Source organism: Pinus tabuliformis, chromosome 9, assembly GCF_031772625.1.
Source record: "Pinus tabuliformis cultivar Carrire ecotype Pingquan chromosome 9, CPIR1, whole genome shotgun sequence".
Classification (NCBI taxonomy): Eukaryota; Viridiplantae; Streptophyta; class Pinopsida; order Pinales; family Pinaceae; genus Pinus; species Pinus tabuliformis.
The window spans coordinates 1,280,936,244-1,280,953,995 of NC_142307.1; the positions used below are offsets into that span (position 1 = coordinate 1,280,936,244).

Below are 17,752 nucleotides of genomic sequence, written 5' to 3' on the forward strand. Positions count from 1 at the left end.
TAGCTCTCACAGCTAGCCAGCTCTCAGTACAATCCTCACAGATGTTCACAGGCAATCTTGGCTTCTCTCCAACCTTCCTCTCTACCCTCCAAGCTCCTATTTCCTTGCGCTGTTCCTTATGGATGATTTTCCTATTACCAAGTGGAAAACCAATCCTTCAAAACTGTGCAATCCTCAAGGATGAATCCTTGATTGCATGCATGAGTTTTCTCCATGAGAAAACACATGCAACTGATAGTACACTGTCCTTGAACATTTATCTCAACTGGGTCTTTCTCATAATAGACATGCATGAGTTTTTGATGAAGGAATCTTCAATTAACTGGAGTAGCACTAGTTGAGTGCATTAATCCATCAATTGACTGTTAACTCACTATTAGTTCCTTAAACAGTTTGAAACTAATTTAACTCAACTTAACTCAGTAAAATGAGTTAATTAATTACAACTCAAATATAACTCAATCTTATCTCCTTAATTTAAGGGATAACTCTTGCATGACTTCAGAAAGACTTCTAACTTGAATTTCTCCAATTAATTAATTACTTCCAAGTAGCTGTTAAGACTAAATTCGATTTCAATTCACAATTTTAATCAAGGACACATTAAATTGGAATATTCTTGTTACCATATTTCAACATCCCAATCACCAACAATCTTCCTAAAAAACATGGCCAACACTCAGCAGTTTAATGATTCTTATTAGTTTGTTCTAATTTTGTAATTAGTTTAGACATTAATAAGATTCCATCTTAATCTTTTCAATCAAGATATTTCGTAATTATTTTTGTATAAATACTTCAAAAATCGAAGCATTAGTGTTGGGATTAGTTTTGAAGAAAGGACTGATGTTGTAAAGAAGTTCACACAACTATCATGGATCATATTTCAGTAATACAACATAAGCATTACAAGATTCTTGTGTCAATTTCATTGGTGAAGTGCATCTTTCTCTATTAAATGCTTTCATTGTTTTTCATATATGTTTCTGAAATCTAAATTATTCTAAGAAGAGTATGAACATAATTTGTTTAAAAGTACACTTTGTATCTGACTTATGAATAATTTCTATGTTTTCTACTGAAAATTAAAAACATAATTCTTAATTGCTCTACTTTTAATTGGATTGCTGAATCTTTTTCTTCTTCTCCATACCATAGATCTTAAAGTATCCAATGAACTTGCCTACCCTGCCCTGTAATTTTAGGTCGTAAACTCTGCATTTGATCAATATAAACCCGTGACTCTAATGCCCAAGGGCCTAATTCCACTATCTCAACCCAACAACACAAAAAGTCCAAACCTAAACATGATAACTAGCCTAATATCATCAGCGAAACAAAGCTAAATCATAAAGAGGGATCCCTTTCTAAAACTGGAAGGGCTGGATTCTCAGTTTCCAAAGTGGTTCTAAGGTTACCTCTATAATTTACTATGCAACCTCAAAAATTACAGAGTGATAACAACAACCGAATGATATTTTCATGTTTTTTTTAGTTGAAAGGTCTTATTAATGTGCTTAGAAGATTTGCATCTCCCTAATAAGATTGCCAATTTAAGGTGTACAATGGCACTTGGAAATGAGCATGGGAATGAAAGTAGAAGAAATATGGAAGATAGGGGTAAATGAAACCGAAAGATGATAAGTTGAACCAAAAGCGGAGTTTCCATCTATTGTGATAATGTTGGAAAATAAAAGGGAAGATAAAGGTTCTTGAAAAAGAAAGGGATAAAGTCAAAAGAACGCAAAGCGAGAGATTGTGGGTTTAATCTCTTGTAAAATAAAAGATTTTACTAAATCCCAATGGAATCATTAATTTAAAGTATTGATAGTAATTTTTATCACAATATCCTGCAACTCACCAAATGGGTTAATTCTGTCCTCAAAGGGAAGTTTAAGGTGGTAGAATGTAAGAGAAAATATGGGGAAAGAACAATAAAGCAAGAAAAACAATTATAAATAATTTTGTATCATTGTTGATATTCGATTCCATGTCACTATTGTTCATTTTAAGCATAGATGCTTGAATTAGATTGTTTCATGAATAGTAATGTTACCATATGTGTAAAGGTCTCTTAAGTGGGGCTATCGCCTCTTATTTCCACAACTTCATCAAACCCTTAACAATGTATTGTTGTAAATGACCTAAGACCATAAACCACGCGCAAAGATATGAAGCTTTGTTGATTAAGGGGATTTCTTAACAAGCATTTCCTAGTTTGAGGATTTGGAATTGTATTGCAAAATTGAAATGCATAAATTAATTTAATTTAAAATTGAAAACATTAACCATTAACTTTTATTAGTATGAAACAAACCATACAATTGAAAATGCGAAATACTACTCCATTATTCTTTAATTATGTTAAAAAGAATTAGTCCTATACATAAAATGCAGATATATTTCACCCTTCAAAATTAATTTAAAGTTGAATCATTCATAAAAAAAAAAATCATGTTCCATAGTCCCTTTTGATCTATTATAATATATTCACATCTAAAATGAACTTCAACCTTAATTTCTCATTCTTTAGATGTATGAATTTTGACTACTTTTAAATGTTTTTTTTTTTTTTTTAAATCTAAAATTGATTAGATGTATGAATTTTGACTACTTTTAAACGTTTTTTTTTTAATATAAAATTTATTAAATGTATGAATTTTGACTACGTTTTTTTTTAATCTAAAATTTATTAGATATATGAATTTTAATTACTTTTATTTATTTATTTTTTAAATCTAATTTTTTTAAAATGGAAAATTTATTATTTACACCGTAATATTATCTTATTATTATCTTTTTTACTCTATTTTACAAACAAAAAATCCCAATTAATTTAACATCTCATTAATATAATTTTAAATAAAATCATTTTTATTTAAAAAACACAAATATAGTAAGAAATACAAAATTAATCAATTAACTTACAAAATTTATAATAACGAATTAAATTAACCCCTAAACTATTATTATAAAGAATCTAAAACAATTTCTACAAATATATAACTAGACAGCCTAGTCAGATTTAGGATCCGTGGGATGATGTTCCCAAGTGGAAAATTTGTATGATGAGTACTGTTCAGAATATCCCGTGCAGTCGGGTCTACTACACCCGCCCATTGCTTCTCTACAATAATTTAACAAACAGTGCCTTCGATCATTATTGCTCTTAATATCATCAATCATCTGAAATCCAAATTTTCTTTGGCATCTAAAACCAAGTCGATTTGTATTTGGAGTTGTCTATAACGCGACTTTTTGAAAGCTTTTGATCGAAATCAAGAATTATTGGAATCGCAATCAATCTGAAATCCAAATATGCAGTTTTTTAACTGCAAGAATTCAAGATTTGACCTCAATTTCTTCGCCGGATTCCGTCACCGGAATCTTCAAAAAGTCGCATTATAGACAACTCCTTTGTATTTTGTAAACAACCAGCATCTGTCAACCTATATATATACACCTTATCTTCTGGTGATCGATTGAGAAGCAATTCTAACTGAATGTGACAGGGGCGCCATATATGGCTTCTGCCTTTCTGAGCTCTGGACTGCATTCCGCCACAACACCCAAACTTCAAGGCTCGAGACCTCTTCCCGCTCCCATATCTGCTCTGCTCTCACCACAGTGTTGCCAATGCCTGGGCAGAGTAGACACCTGGAACAGGAAAAACCTCCATGTCAGTGGCAAAAGAAGACACATTCCCTCGAATGGCAGTGGGCATTCATTGCACGTGAGCATGGGCCTCAAGCTTGTGGAAACCTATGATGGTTCGTTTCAACTTGAACCTCAGGTGGAAACCAATCCTAGTTTTAAGTCTCATACACTTACAGCGTATCAAAACTTTTTTTTTTAGGATTCTGGATGGCAGTTGTTGACTGGGGTGATATTTGTCTCTTTTTTGGCAGTCTGAACAGGTATTAAAAAACCTGTTATCATCTCAGGTCTTCTGCAGCCAGGTAATAATTTGAATGTCCATGCTGTCATATAGTGTTTCGAGGCATTGGCATTGGAATTTTTGGCATTCTGTAGTGATGGGTTGGATGGCAGGTGGCTCAACAAACAGGCGTAGATGGAGATTCATCGTTTGAATTTATTGGAGAGCTTTTTCAGCCAGTGCCCTGGAGTATAACCACAAAGCACGGAATGCCCCAGGTTTGTATGAATGCCCTTGCACTTAGTACCAACAACTGTTTTTTTCTTTTCTCTTTATGGGTTGACAAGATGCTCCCGACCATGCCCTTACCCAATCCAGGAATGACAATGACGTGCAGCAGCTTACAGTACTTAAAGGAGATCCTTTTTGGCCAAGAAGCATCCGGTGGGGTTTCTATTTTGCCAGAGTTTCTAGGACTCGTACCTGAGGCCAACCACCTGAAACACGTCTCTGGGGATTTGAACACTGGTGGGAATATCACCGCCCTTACTTAACTATCAAACCAAAACCCTGGTCACCAATTTGGGTATATGCAACTAATATTATGTTGAGGAAGAGACTTCTGAATGGTAAAAGTTAAATTCGCCAACCTCTGATCGCGAGTTCAATCCCTATAAAATAATTTCATGGCCATAATCTATCTCCAACGCCATTCCCAGACTTTGCATATATGAGGAATCTCGCTTCTCCATTAGCGATTATATTCTTCCCATCCAGTTTCCTTGTACGAATCCGAGATAACCCAAGATGCTAGAGTACATCAAGATTTTGGTTCCCTGAATTGCTTCAATAGGGGTTTGTTAACTGTAACTATACATTATTATTTATAAGAACAGAGCACTATTGTACTTTCACCTTGAGGACTGTGGAACAATGCTTGTTATCGTTGGCAGGCAGCGCTGAAGTTATTGATGAGAAGCAAATTGTTTTGAGAAGTTGAATATGCCGCCTTGATCCCGATGCAAAGATTGAGATGGATGGTTACATTTTGTGTATAGGTGTGGGGTCTGTCAAGTTATTCGAAAGATTAAACTACGTCAGAAATTCCCTTGTGACTTTAGACACAACCCTTTACTCCTTAATATAACCTTGGTTCCATTGAACTGGCATATAAACTGAAGCATGGACTTGATTTACGCAATAATTGAGGCAGTTTTGCACATTTGGCTCTCATGCAGTCCTTGTTGCACCAAGAGAAGCAAGGTGCTCTGCAAGTGCGGGTGAGAGAGTTCCCCGTGTATGTACGTGGGTAATGCCAAGATGGTCTGACAACCGAAGGTGGGAGAGATCTCCTTGTACATATATGGATAAAATTAATAATAAAATAACATCTTTTTATTTTTTTACCTCTGACATCTAATGTGAAAACAGAAAATGAGCTGATGTAGAAATAGGTAAATAAACAAACTCAAGCACAGGATCTGTGATGCCACTTCGACATGAGTGATTATGTATTAAGATGGGTACCAACCCCCCTCCTCCCCCTCCCAAACACGATGGCAGCCAGTGCCAAGGATTATTTTGGGTTGGAAAACTGTAATGTCCTCCTCAAATTAAGGGCTAATGAGGGACAAAGTAGCCTATCAATCCCTATGGGCTATAGTCCTCCATAAAGGGGAAAACCCCAAAAATATTCAAGTTTGGGCAACTTTTGGGGGCAGTTGGGCAAAGAAACCCAAAGTTGGGGTTTGGAGTGTATTTTACTCAATCAATTAAGAGGAGAAACCCCTCTAGGAAATCTATAAATACAAGAGGGATGAACTCATTTCGATCATCATCATTGTGTGGATCATTTCATTTGTTTCTTGAGCATTAGCTCTAAGAGTTTTAAGACCCCTTTCTTCTTGTCAATTTCGGAGGTGAAAGATTCCACCCTAGTTGACACCATTCTATATTTTCTCTCTGTTCTGGCACATGAAAACTATCTGGAGAAGCAGCGAAATTCTTTGGTTCTTGATCCTTGTTTTGCATAGGAATACCATTCCGGAAGGGCAGCAAATCTCTGTTTTAATTTGTGGTTCTGGCATAGGTCAACCATCTAGAGGCAACGAGGGTTTCTTTTATTTCTTGAACTTGTTCTGGCATAGATTATTAAAGAAGACTCTGGTTCAAGGATCATTAACAAGTCAAACGAATATGTTCTAAGGCAGTGTCCATCTCAAGCAATCAATTTGAAGTCAATCGTAAGGAACAACGAGTGTTTGAGGTCAGATAGTGAAGTTTGTGGCCAATTGTTCCTGAAGTTACACGAATCAGCTTTGTGATAATAGATGATTCTTTGAGGCAGACACATTGCTTGAGGCCAAGATGAAATTCTTGTAGCTTGCTGTGACAAATCCGCATGGTCTTGTTGCCCTTCCAAAGTTGGTTGAAGTTTCCGAAGTGTGTTTTTGACAGTTGAAGGTCTCTGCAGTGAATTAGTTGGACGATCCGAGTTTTTGAAGGTTGAAGTTGAATGAATGAGGTCCCTTACAAACGATTCTTGAAGTTGATAGACCTCATCCTGAAATCTTTGCGGCTTCTAGGGTTTTGAGCAGAGCACAAACCAAGATCCTAGGAGTTAAGGGTAGGGCAACGAAGCATTTTTAAGGAAATATGAGGGTTTAGCTGTACACGGTTTGAACTGTTTGAAGCCGGAAACAAGGATAGGCCTGAAGCCAGCTCGGGTACTTAAGTAGACAGAGTTAAGTAGGGTTTAACAGTTGTGAATTTGAAATTCTATTAGGGCACTACTATATTACTAAATATATTAGGGTTTGTGAATTGCGTTGGAATTCTGTTGGTTGATGGACTATTGAGTCATATTGTTGGAATGGTACAATATTCAATATAGCACTATTATTGAAATTACATTCTTTATATTGCAATTATACTGTTGGAACAAGAATTTGTGTCGAAGTCTAGGGCAAAAAAATTTCTTGCTATATTACAGTGGTACCAGAGCACAAACATCCTGCCAGCTTGTGAGTTCATGAACCTTATATGCTTCCAGCCGATGCCAACAATGTCACAGTAAGGAAAAGAAGAAACAACCATAGCACAACCATGGTGGATCAGGAGGATCGAGAAGGACTAGATTCCAAAGATCTTTTACATGTACTAATTCATGGGCAAACAAAAATAACAAATTTGATATTACAGGGGTAGCAACAAGGACAACAACAAGGGCAACAAGAAATAGCCCAGATATTAGCCTAGGGACAACAACAATTCTATCAGATAATGGCTCAATTCCTAGCAAACACAAACGTTGCCGGCAACAACGTTCTGATGCCACTATGGACACTTTGAGCTTCTAGTCATGCCATTTAGGCTAACCAACGCTCCTGCCACTTTCCAATCCTGCATGAATAGTACTTTCAACAAGCAGTTGAGGAGTTTCTTACTAGTATTTTTTGACGACCCTCTCATATACAACAACACATGGGATGATCACTTGGGGCATCTAGATGAAATTTTGAGCATAATGCAGGAATAGTCATTCTATGCCAAGGCATCAAAGTGAGAGTTTGGAATGACAAAAATTCTTTATTTGGGACATATAATTAATGCAAAGAGAGTACAAGTTCATCAAGAGAAGATTCAGGTGATATGGGACTGGCCCGCACCTAAGAATTTGATGGAGCTGCAGGATTTTTCGGGATTTGCAGCTATTACTGGCGATTTGTCAAAGGGTTCTCTCAATTAAGCACACCATTAATAGGTTTGACGAAGAAAGGAACATTTAGGTGGACGGAAGAATTAGACAAGATGTTCAACAAGCTTAAGGAAGTGATGAGCTCATGTTCATTCTTGGCCCTTCTAGACTTTAGTCAACCCTTTGTATTAGAGTGTGATACCCCATTGCATTCGAAAGTCAAAAGCTTTAGGACGCAGAGAAACTTTACTCCATATACGATAAAGAGATGTTGGCTATCATGCACGCTTTGGCAAAATTCAGACAATATTTGGTGGGAAATAGGTTTGTAGTCAGGACAAACCACAAAATCCTATGTCATTTCTTGGAGCAAAAGGACCTGAATGAACGACAACAGAAGTGGGTAAGTAAAGTCCAAGCCTATAATTTTGACATTGAGTATGTGAAGGGGAAAAAGAATGTCATGGTTAATGCACTTTCCAGGAAACTGACAGCATCTTCCCTCATGGAACTTGCAAAAGATTGGAGGACTCATCTCTCAGCAGAATGTGCCAAGAACCAGTTTGCATGTGCATTGACCGACAAAATTAGGATGACAGGTACAAAATAGTCGATGATATTATTTATTATAAAGACATGATATATTTGGTTCTCGAATTGCACTTAAGGAGAAGATTTTGAAGGTTACAAATGACAATCCATCAATTGGACATCAGGGGTTCTTCAAAACCTATTGACAGATTAGGGAATGATTTTCATGGAAAGGTCTCAAGGAAGATGTGATGAAATACGTCAAGGAATGTGTGACATGCCAACAGAATAAGGTCGAGCACACACATCCTGTAAGTCTTCTCCAACCTCTACCAATTCCTGAACAAAAATAGGAGAGCATCTCAATGGACTTCATCACAGGATTACCCAAAGTGCAAGGCAAAGACTGTATCTACACCATAGTGGACACGTTGACAAAATTTGCACGCTTGTTTGCGATCTCAGCTGATTATTTGACCAAACAAGTAGCAAAACTATTCTTCAAAGAAGTCTTCAAACTCCATGGACTACCAAAGAATATAGTCAGCGATCAGGACAATAGGTTTATGGGTGCATTCTAGCAGGAGCTATTTAGACTAGTGGGAACAAAATTAACCCCTAGCACTAGTTGCCTCCCATAAACAGATGGTCAAACAAAATTTGTGAATAAATGGATATGATGCACCCTCTTTTATTGATAGTGTTTTTGGAGATGACAAGGCAACCATTGCTAAAGACTGGATACAAGAGAGTCAGGATATCCTCAGGGTACTCAAGGAAAACATGTAGGCTACTCAAAATCGACAAAAGATGTACACAGACCAACATCGAACATAACACAACTTTGAGGTAGGAGACTTTGTTTTCTTGACACTATAGCCCTATAGATAGTCCACACTCAAGAAAAGTCGTGCCAAAAAATTGAAACGCAGATTTTATGGACCTTAATAAGTTCTCTAAAGGGTTGGTGAAGTGGCGTATTAGTTAGAGCTACTAAAGGACAACAAAATCCATAATGCATACCATGTATCATGCCTCAAGAATGTTGTGGGACAGTAGGTCACCACCTTTATTGAATTACCACCATTAGATGAAGAAGGACAACTAAAGTTGATTCTGGAGATGATAATGGCCGTGCGAGAAAAGAAGTTAAGGGGATGCGTAATTCCAAAATACTTTATTAGATGGAAGAATCTACCATAGGACAACGCAACTTGGGAAGGAGAACGAATTTTGCAACACCCAAATTTGCAATTGCTTGAGGGCAAGCAATTTCGGGCAGGGGGGACTGTGATTTCCTCCCCAAATTATGCGCTAATGAGGGACAAAGTAGCCTATCGATCCCCGTAGATAGTCCTCAATAAAGGGGAAAACCCCAAAAATACCTAGGTTTGGGCAAGTTTTGGTGGTAGTTGGGCAAAGAAATCCAAAGTTGGGGTTTGGAATGTATTTTACTCAATCAATTAAGAGGAGAAACCCCTCTTGGAAATCTATAAATACAAGAGGGATGAAATCATTTGGATCATCATCATTGTGTGGATCAATTCATTTGTTTCTTGAGAATTAGCTCTAAGGGGTTTAAGACCCCTTTCTTTTTATCAATTTTGGCAGTGAAAAATTCCACCCTAGTTGACGCCATTCTATCTTTTCTCTCTATTTTGGCATGGGAAAATTATCTGGAGAAGCAATGAAATTTTGTAGTTCTTGATCCTTGTTTGGCATAGGAATACCAATCTAGAAGGGTAGCGAATCTCTGTTTTGATTCTTGGTTTTGGCATAGGTCGACCATTTGGAGGCAACGAGGGTTTCTTTTATTTCTTGAACTTGTTCTGGCAGAAATTATTGAAGAAGACTCTGGTTCAAGGATCATTAGCAAGTCAAATGGATATGCTCTAAGGCAACGTCCATCTCAAGCAATCAATTTGAAGTCAATTGTAGGGAACAACGAATGTTTGAGGTTAGAATCATAACGAAGTTTGCGGCCAATTGTTCCCAAAGTTACACAAATCTTCTCTGTGATAATAGATGGTTCTCTGAGGCAGATGCATTGCTTGAGGCCAAGACAAAATTCCTATAGCTTGTTGTGACAAATCTGCATGGTCCTGTAGCCCTTCCGAAGTTGGTTGAAGTTCTCGAAATTTGTTTTTGACAACCGAAGGTCTCTGCAGTGAATTAGTTGGATGATTCCAGTTTTTGAAGGTTGAACAAAGTCCCTTACAAGTGATTCCTGAAGTTGACAAACCTTCTCTTGAAATCTGTGTGGCTTATAGGGTTTTGAATAGAGCACAAATCGAGACCCTGAGAGTTAGGTGTAGGACTGTGAAGTGTTTCTAAGGAAATATGAGGGTTTAGATGTACAAGGTTCAAACTGTTTGAAAGCAGAAACAAGGAGAGGCCTGAGGGCAGCTCAGGGATTTAAGTAGACAGGGTTAAGTAGGGTTTGACAGTTGTGAATCTGAAATTTTGTTAGGGCATTGCTACATCTAGGATTTTGAAAAGAGCACAAACCAAGACCTTGGGAGTTAAGTGTAGGGCAACGGAGCATTTCTTAGGAAATATGAGGGTTTAGCTATACAAGGTCCAAACTGTTTGAAGGAAAAAACAAGGATATGCTTGAGACAAGCTTGGGTACTTAAGTAGACAGATTTGAGTAGGGTTTGATAGTTGTGAATCTGAAATTTTGTTAGGGCATTGCCACATTACTAAATTTATTAGGGTTTGTGAATTGCGTTGGAATTCCATTGGTTGACAGACTGTTAAATCATATTGTTGGAATGGTACCATATTCAATATAGCACCGTTATTGAAATTACATTCTTTATATTGCAATCATATTGTTGGAATAGGAATTTGTGTTGAAGTCTAGGGCAATTTTTTGTTTTGCTATATTACACAAATTGTGAGGTTTCTTTGTGGGAGGTATGGTTCATTATTCAAGCTAAAGCGTGGGTTGTCTTGAGAGGTTTCCTGACCTGATGTTTGCCCCCATTCTAGTGTTGGTTGTCATTATGGCGGAGAATGTGGGGGGAGGTGGATAACGGCGAAGGCTCAAGGTGGCTGCTTAAATTGGCATTGATCTAGTTGGGTTTTATGGTATGGCTTGCTATTGGTGAACATTTTTATTTTTATTTTTATTCTTTTCTATTCTGAGTTTATCAAGTTTGGCATAGCCATGGCTTTTGTCAATATTTTCCATACTTCTGGTAATTGTTGTTCTTGGACTTTTTGTTATGGACTCGACTAGGTTGTGTGAGTTGCAATGCTCCTAGTAGCACATCTAGTTCTAGTTTTTTGTGTAAGGACGATGATGCATAGATTGGGTGTCACAAGAATTGCATTAGAGTTTATGGTGGTAGCCATTGTCAGCTTGGTGGTACTCTTTCTATTTACCTAGCTTCAATTTCTAGGTTGGTTTGTTGCTTTTTCAAATCTCAAGTCTTGGTTGCTAGCCTAGTTAATTTTGTGTTCCTCGAGTGGTCTCCTTTGTGTTTTCAGGATAGCGCTTATAAGATTATCAATGTTTTACTTACAACCCCCATAAAATTTGCAACCTTTTGTAATTTGTTGGGTTATTGTGAAATTTCATTGGTTGGTCATCCTTTCTGGGGTCTTGATCAGTCGAGTTGGTCTCAAATTTCTCTATTGGGTTGGTGTTTTCCCTAGAGTGAGTTTTCGTTGGCTTCCTCTATTACTGTACCTCCCTTGCATTTTCCTTGGTTCAATTTCTTACAGATACAAACTCCATTTCTTGGAGGGATCTTTTTTTTTTAGCTTTCAATTTCATTTTATTTTGAATATGGTGAGAATAATTTCTTTAGGTTCTAGGGTTGGGAGGAGGGAAATGTTAGAAATATATGGAGACTTGTAAATTATAACTTATTTTCCTTATCTTGATAATTACTTGTGATGTTAGTTGGTCTTTTATTACTTCTTTAAATCTGTTCATCAAGCAATTGCCAAACACAATGAAGATCACAAAGAGACAAAGTACGCAAGATGTAGGCTCCAAGCCAGGGCAAAACCCCTACAAGGGGAAATCAAAGAAAATGCTTCTCTTTTTCTTTAGAATTTTCTTACGAAAGAGACTTCCAAGACCCAAAGACCCAAGCCAATAAACCTGCCAAGCCCTTATTGGAAAATCAAAGTAGTCACAGGTCAAGTTTGATTTTCCTTAGCTTAACAATTACTTGTGAAGTATGTTGTCTTCTAATTAATTATTTTTGGTTCTCTTTCATCAAGCAATTATTAATAATGTAGATGTTAGGATATTACGACACATAGGAAATAGTTAAGTATAACTTGGTCTAGTGTATAGTTAGGTAAAGTGTGTTTCTTTACTATGTACTTTTTGTAACTTACAATCCGACGGTCACGATATGTTCTAGACATGAAGTGATTCAATGGTTCATTCTCTCCTCGGTATTACCGATATTTGATCCGTGGCTTAACACCCGATTGGTCCATGATCTCTATTTAAAGAGCATGGAGGGTCATTTGTAAGGTGTCGTTCACGAGAGAAGCTTATGTAAATTTTCTTTCTTTTACATTAATAAATTGCTTGAAGTGGCCGCGTTGGCTCAGGCTGTGCACTGTTTCCCTCGTTGAGGGTTTAACCACGTCAAGGATACTAGTGTACCGATTTGTGATCTATTTGTGAACGATGTCCTTTGGTGTTCTATCTAAGGAACTTACCTTGTAAATTTCTACATGGTATCAGAGCTATTCGAGGGCCGCATCCATTGGTGATCCAAATCCGAAGCCGGTACAATTGCATCTGACTGTTGTTTCCTAGATGTACTATTTTTGACCGCTTTCGGGCTGAGAGGACTGCTCTATTGTGTTAGGAGCATCTGTTCCAGTGAAGAACCCCTTTCATTTCACACGAAAAGGTTTCTGGTAGCCCTAGCTACGCCATTTTTAAGATCTGGAGGTATATAGTCTTTATTTGCAGTTACAGTTATTTATCTCTCTGTTTATTTCGGTTTATAGTCCTCTATAATTTTTTTTAATTACCGGATCTATAGCTTTCATTTCTGCATATGTTCTTTGCCCCGCGAATTTGTGTGATCTGGGCAAACCAGAGACATAAAGAAAGAATTTTTCTCATGCATATGCTCTTTTCCGTTTCGCCTTAGTGTGATCTTGAAATAGTTTCTGGCCAAATCTAACTTTAAGCCGTAATGCTTGGATTTCTTTTGCATGTTCGTTTTGGGTTGTGTGGTTTTTTTGTTTTGTTTTGAAGGCAAAAAGAGGTTTTTCAAGTAAGCACGCACTCCAAAGCTTTAGCGAGCAAAAAAAACCCCTTCGTGCTTTCCAAAAATTACTAACCTTTTAAACTAGCTCACTTGGTCCAAAGTTAATTTATGTAAAAGTGTTCTCACCCATTATAAAAAGTGAGTCACTTATAATTCCGAAGTCACTTTATCTTTTATTTAAGTTACAATTTAGTGGGTAGTTCATAAAGTACCATTGTAAAAGTGACTTTCACTTATTTATAAAAGTGGGTCACATAAAGTAATCTTTTTTTAAAAGTGAGTTAATTAGATTAAGTTTGGAAAGGGAGAGATTTTTTTTTTTTTTAAATATAACATTATCATTCACTTCCCAACATTCACGTAGTTCGTTGGCATCTTCAACAACGTTTCTTCAAAAAGCCATAACTTCTTCATCCGGAAGTCGTTTTCAGAGCCATTTTTTTTGAATCGGCCTAATTTTTCGAGATCTTTCCATTGAAACACTTAGTTTCAACATCTTTAGCTTCAGTTTCTTTTAAAATGGAAAGTCCATGCCTAGTTATTCTTGACAACACCAACTACTTCCAATGGTTATCCTACATTGTGGATTTACTTAGAAGTAAATGTCTTTATAGAATAGCCTCAGGCCAAGAATCTAAACCTAAAGATGAAGATAAGGTAGCCAAATGAGAAATAAGCAAGATCAAGCACGTGGGTTGATAGGGATGGCTATTTCTCTAGACCTTACATTCCATATCGCATAACTTGATACCCTTGATGAAGCAATGAAACAACCCAATAAAGTTTTTGGAATTAAAAATGAAATTAGAACCCATCAACTCGAAAATGAGTTGCTTACGTTGGACCCCAATAATTTTTCTTCCATTGAAGATTTTTTGTCCAAGTTCAAAACCCTTAGACTTCTCTTGGAAGGTGTTAAGGTTAAGAAAGAAGATGGTAGCCTTATCTATTCCATTCTTACTAAGTTAGGACCATCCTACTCTGTGTTTGTTTCCACCTTCCATTTTACTAGAGAAGCCTTTATTTCTCAAGGACAAGCCTACAAGTCTCCCTCTTTTGATGCCTTTTGTGATTCTTTAATAAGAGAACAAGAAAAACTCTTACATCTTGGTCTTCTTAATACTGGAAACTCTTCTAAGAAAGCCTTAGCAGCCCAACAACAACCAAATTCAAAGAATCCTAATAAGCAACATTCTAAAAAGAATTGTCCTAAACCAAACAAGGGTCCTAAGCAATTTCAGTCTCAAAATGAAAAATCAATTCAACAAAATGATAAGGCAAATAAAAACAAAGAGAAGAAGATTGATAGACATTGCAACTTTTGTAATCGTGACGACCACTTAGAATCCAAATGCTTTAAGAAGATGGAAGCCTTGGAAGCAGCAATGAAGAAGCATAACATCCATTTGGAGCACTATTCAACTTCAACTTCATTTTCAGGAATAACACTTTCTGCATGTGGTTGTCAAGCATCTTGGTCTGGTTATGCACTAAATGTATCTTCTTCTTCTCATTCTCATGAGTGGCTCATTGATTCTGGAGCTTCTTATCACATGGCCAAAAACAAAGCGATGTTTTCCTCTTTAAATAATTGTAACACCAAAAATATATATGTTGGTGATGATAGATCTCTTAGTGTTGTAGGGACTGAAACTATTCATCTAGACAGTGGTCAATTTAATGATGTATTATGTGTCCCTATCTTATCCTGCAACCTTCTCTCTGTATATCAGATAACTCATTTAGGTGAAGGTAAAATCGTTGAAGTTTCAACTCATGATGTTGTAATTAAGGACCTAAGAGATCCTAGACAAATTTTAGCTACTGACATTACTGAGGATTCTACAAGGTTGTATAAGTTTAACAACTTTGGGTCATCAACTCTTCCCTCGGTTTTTGTTGCTCATAATGATGAAGTGAACAAACTTTGGCATGAGTGATGTGGTCACTTAAACTATCGCTCCCTTCAAAATCTATGTAAAGAAATATGGTGACAGGTCTTCCTATGGTATCTTGCAGAGATGGTGTTTGTTCCGGATGTGTACTCAGAAAACATCATCGGGATAGTTTTGAAAAACGTGCCACTTGGCATGCCTCAACCCCTTTACAGCTTGTGCATAGTGATTTATGTGGTCCACTTCCAGTTGTTTTATTCTCTGGCACTTGGGTATACTTCTTAAAACTCAACAGTGAAGTCCTTAACATGTTCTTGGCCTTTGAGGCTTTTGTTGAGAAACAATCTGGACATCAAATTCTTAAGCTAAGATCTGATAATGGTGGAGAATATGTTAACAACAAATTCATCAACTTTTGCACTAAGCATGGAATTCAATTGCAACATACTGTTCCATATACTCCATAGCAAAATGGTGTAGCTGAAAGAAAGAATCGCACTTTAAAAGAAATGGCTAATTGTATGCTTCAATCTAAAGGACTTAGTCTTAAATTTTGGGTAGAAGCAATCTACTGTGCAAATTATGTAGTAAATCACACTCCTACTAAGATTTTAAAGAATATCACTCCAGAAGAAGCATGGAGCTCAATTAAACCAGATGTAAGTCACTTTTGTGTTTTTGAAGTGAAGCATGGGTCCATATTCCAGATGAGAAACATAAAGCCTTAGAACCTAAGAGTGAAAAATGTATTTTTGTTGGATATTTTGAAGATGTCAAAGGATATAGACTTCAACCTAAATCCAAAAATGTTATCATTAGAAGAGATGTAAAGTTTGCTGAAAATATATTGGTCTATGAGCCTAGTTCGGCGGATGTGCCACCTCTCTCTATCCCTCCTACATCTGAAAATATTTCTTCTTTAGATGATGACAACGAGGATGACAATCCTCCCCCACCTTCTCGAGATCCTCCTTCAGCTCCTCAACTTCCAAAATGGGTTCGTGCTACTCGGGATGCAGCAAGTGCTCTTGCAGGTGATCCTACAGATCATCGTCGTACACGTTCTCAGTTCGATAGAGCCTCTTCTTTATTGGCTCAAGCTTCAACAAATTATGATCTTGACACCTTTGCAGAAGCTTCAGGCCATCCAGATTGGGATGCAATTATGAATGAAGAATATCGTTCACTATTGGCAAATGATACATGGGACCTTGTTTCTCTTCCAAAGGGACGAAAACTTGTTAGATGCAAATGGGTTTACAGAACCAAGTTTGGACCAGATGGAAAAGTTGATAAACATAAAGCTCGTCTTGTTGCTAAGGGTTTTTCACAAGTTGAAGGCATTGACTATACTAAAACCTTCTCCCATGTTGCCAAAATGAACTCTATCCGCCTTGTTCTTTCCCTTGCTACCTCTTTCAAATGGGAAGTCCATCAGATGGATGTTAAATCTGCCTTCTTGCATGGCGACTTGCATGAAGAAATCTATATGGAACAACCTCCTGGCTTTATACGAACAGACTCTAGCCTTGTATGTCGGCTTAAGAAATCCCTTTATGGTCTCAAGCAAGCCCCTCGAGGTTGGTATGCCAAAATGGATAACTTTCTTTTAGATACTGGCTTTTCTATGTGTCACTCTGACAACACTGTCTACACCAAGAAAGTGGGTAAGTCTCTTATCATTCTTGTTCTTTATGTTGATGATCTTATCCTTGCTGGTAGTGATCCCAACCTTATAAACCATGTGAAGTCTAGCCTTAAAAAGCAATTTGAAATGACAAACTTAGGACACTTGCATTATTTTCTTGGTCTTCAAGTCTTGCAATCCAAAGAAGGTATTTCCCTTTCCCAGTCCAAGTATGCTTGTGATCTTCTACGCCACTTTCACATGGAAGACTGTAAGCCAACCCCTTCTCTCTTTCAGTTTGGAGCCAAACTTTCAGTGACTTGTACTTCCCCTGAAGTTGATGCTACCTTATACCATCAGCTTATTGGAAAACTTTTGTATCTGACCCATACCTGTCCTAACCTTTCCTTTGCTGTTGGCCTTATTGCTCGGTTTATGCAAAACCCACATGAAAGTCATTGGAAAGCAACTAAAAGGATACTTCATTATGTTCGAGGTACAATTCAGTTTGGGATTCATTACAGTGTAGAAGCATCTCCTCTATTGGTTGCTTTCACTGATTTTGATTGGTTTGGTGACCCTGATGATCGGAAGTCTACTGCAGGTTATGTCTTCACTCTTGGTTCTGGACCTATTACATGGGCTTGCAAGAAACAAAGTGGCATTTCTCTTTCTTCAGCAAAAGCAGAGTATCGTGGTGCCGTAGAAGCTAGTAAGGAAGCCCTGTGGCTTCGTCAGATCCTGTTAGAGTTTGGTTTTGAGTAGCAAACATCTGACTACACTTTGGTGTGATAATCAAAGTGTCATTCAACTATGCAAAGATCCAGTCCAACATCAACGCAACAAATACATTGAACTACACATGCACTT

At 37.2% G+C, this 17,752-nt stretch overlaps 1 protein-coding gene across 3 annotated transcripts in view; it reads left to right on the forward strand.

Annotated features, from left to right (window-relative positions):
- Nucleotides 1–3,422: 3,422 nt before the first annotated feature.
- LOC149153244 (uncharacterized) overlaps nucleotides 3,423–17,752 on the forward strand; it is a 205,991-nt gene continuing 191,661 nt past the window's right edge. For all 3 annotated transcript variants that reach the window (XM_089440114.1, XM_089440115.1, XM_089440116.1), the window contains exons 1-3: nucleotides 3,423–3,793; nucleotides 3,909–3,959; nucleotides 4,051–4,155. In XM_089440114.1, the coding sequence (XP_089296240.1) occupies nucleotides 3,524–3,793; nucleotides 3,909–3,959; nucleotides 4,051–4,155 (426 nt within the window). In that variant the 5' untranslated portion in view covers nucleotides 3,423–3,523. The remainder of the gene's footprint in view (nucleotides 3,794–3,908; nucleotides 3,960–4,050; nucleotides 4,156–17,752) is intronic.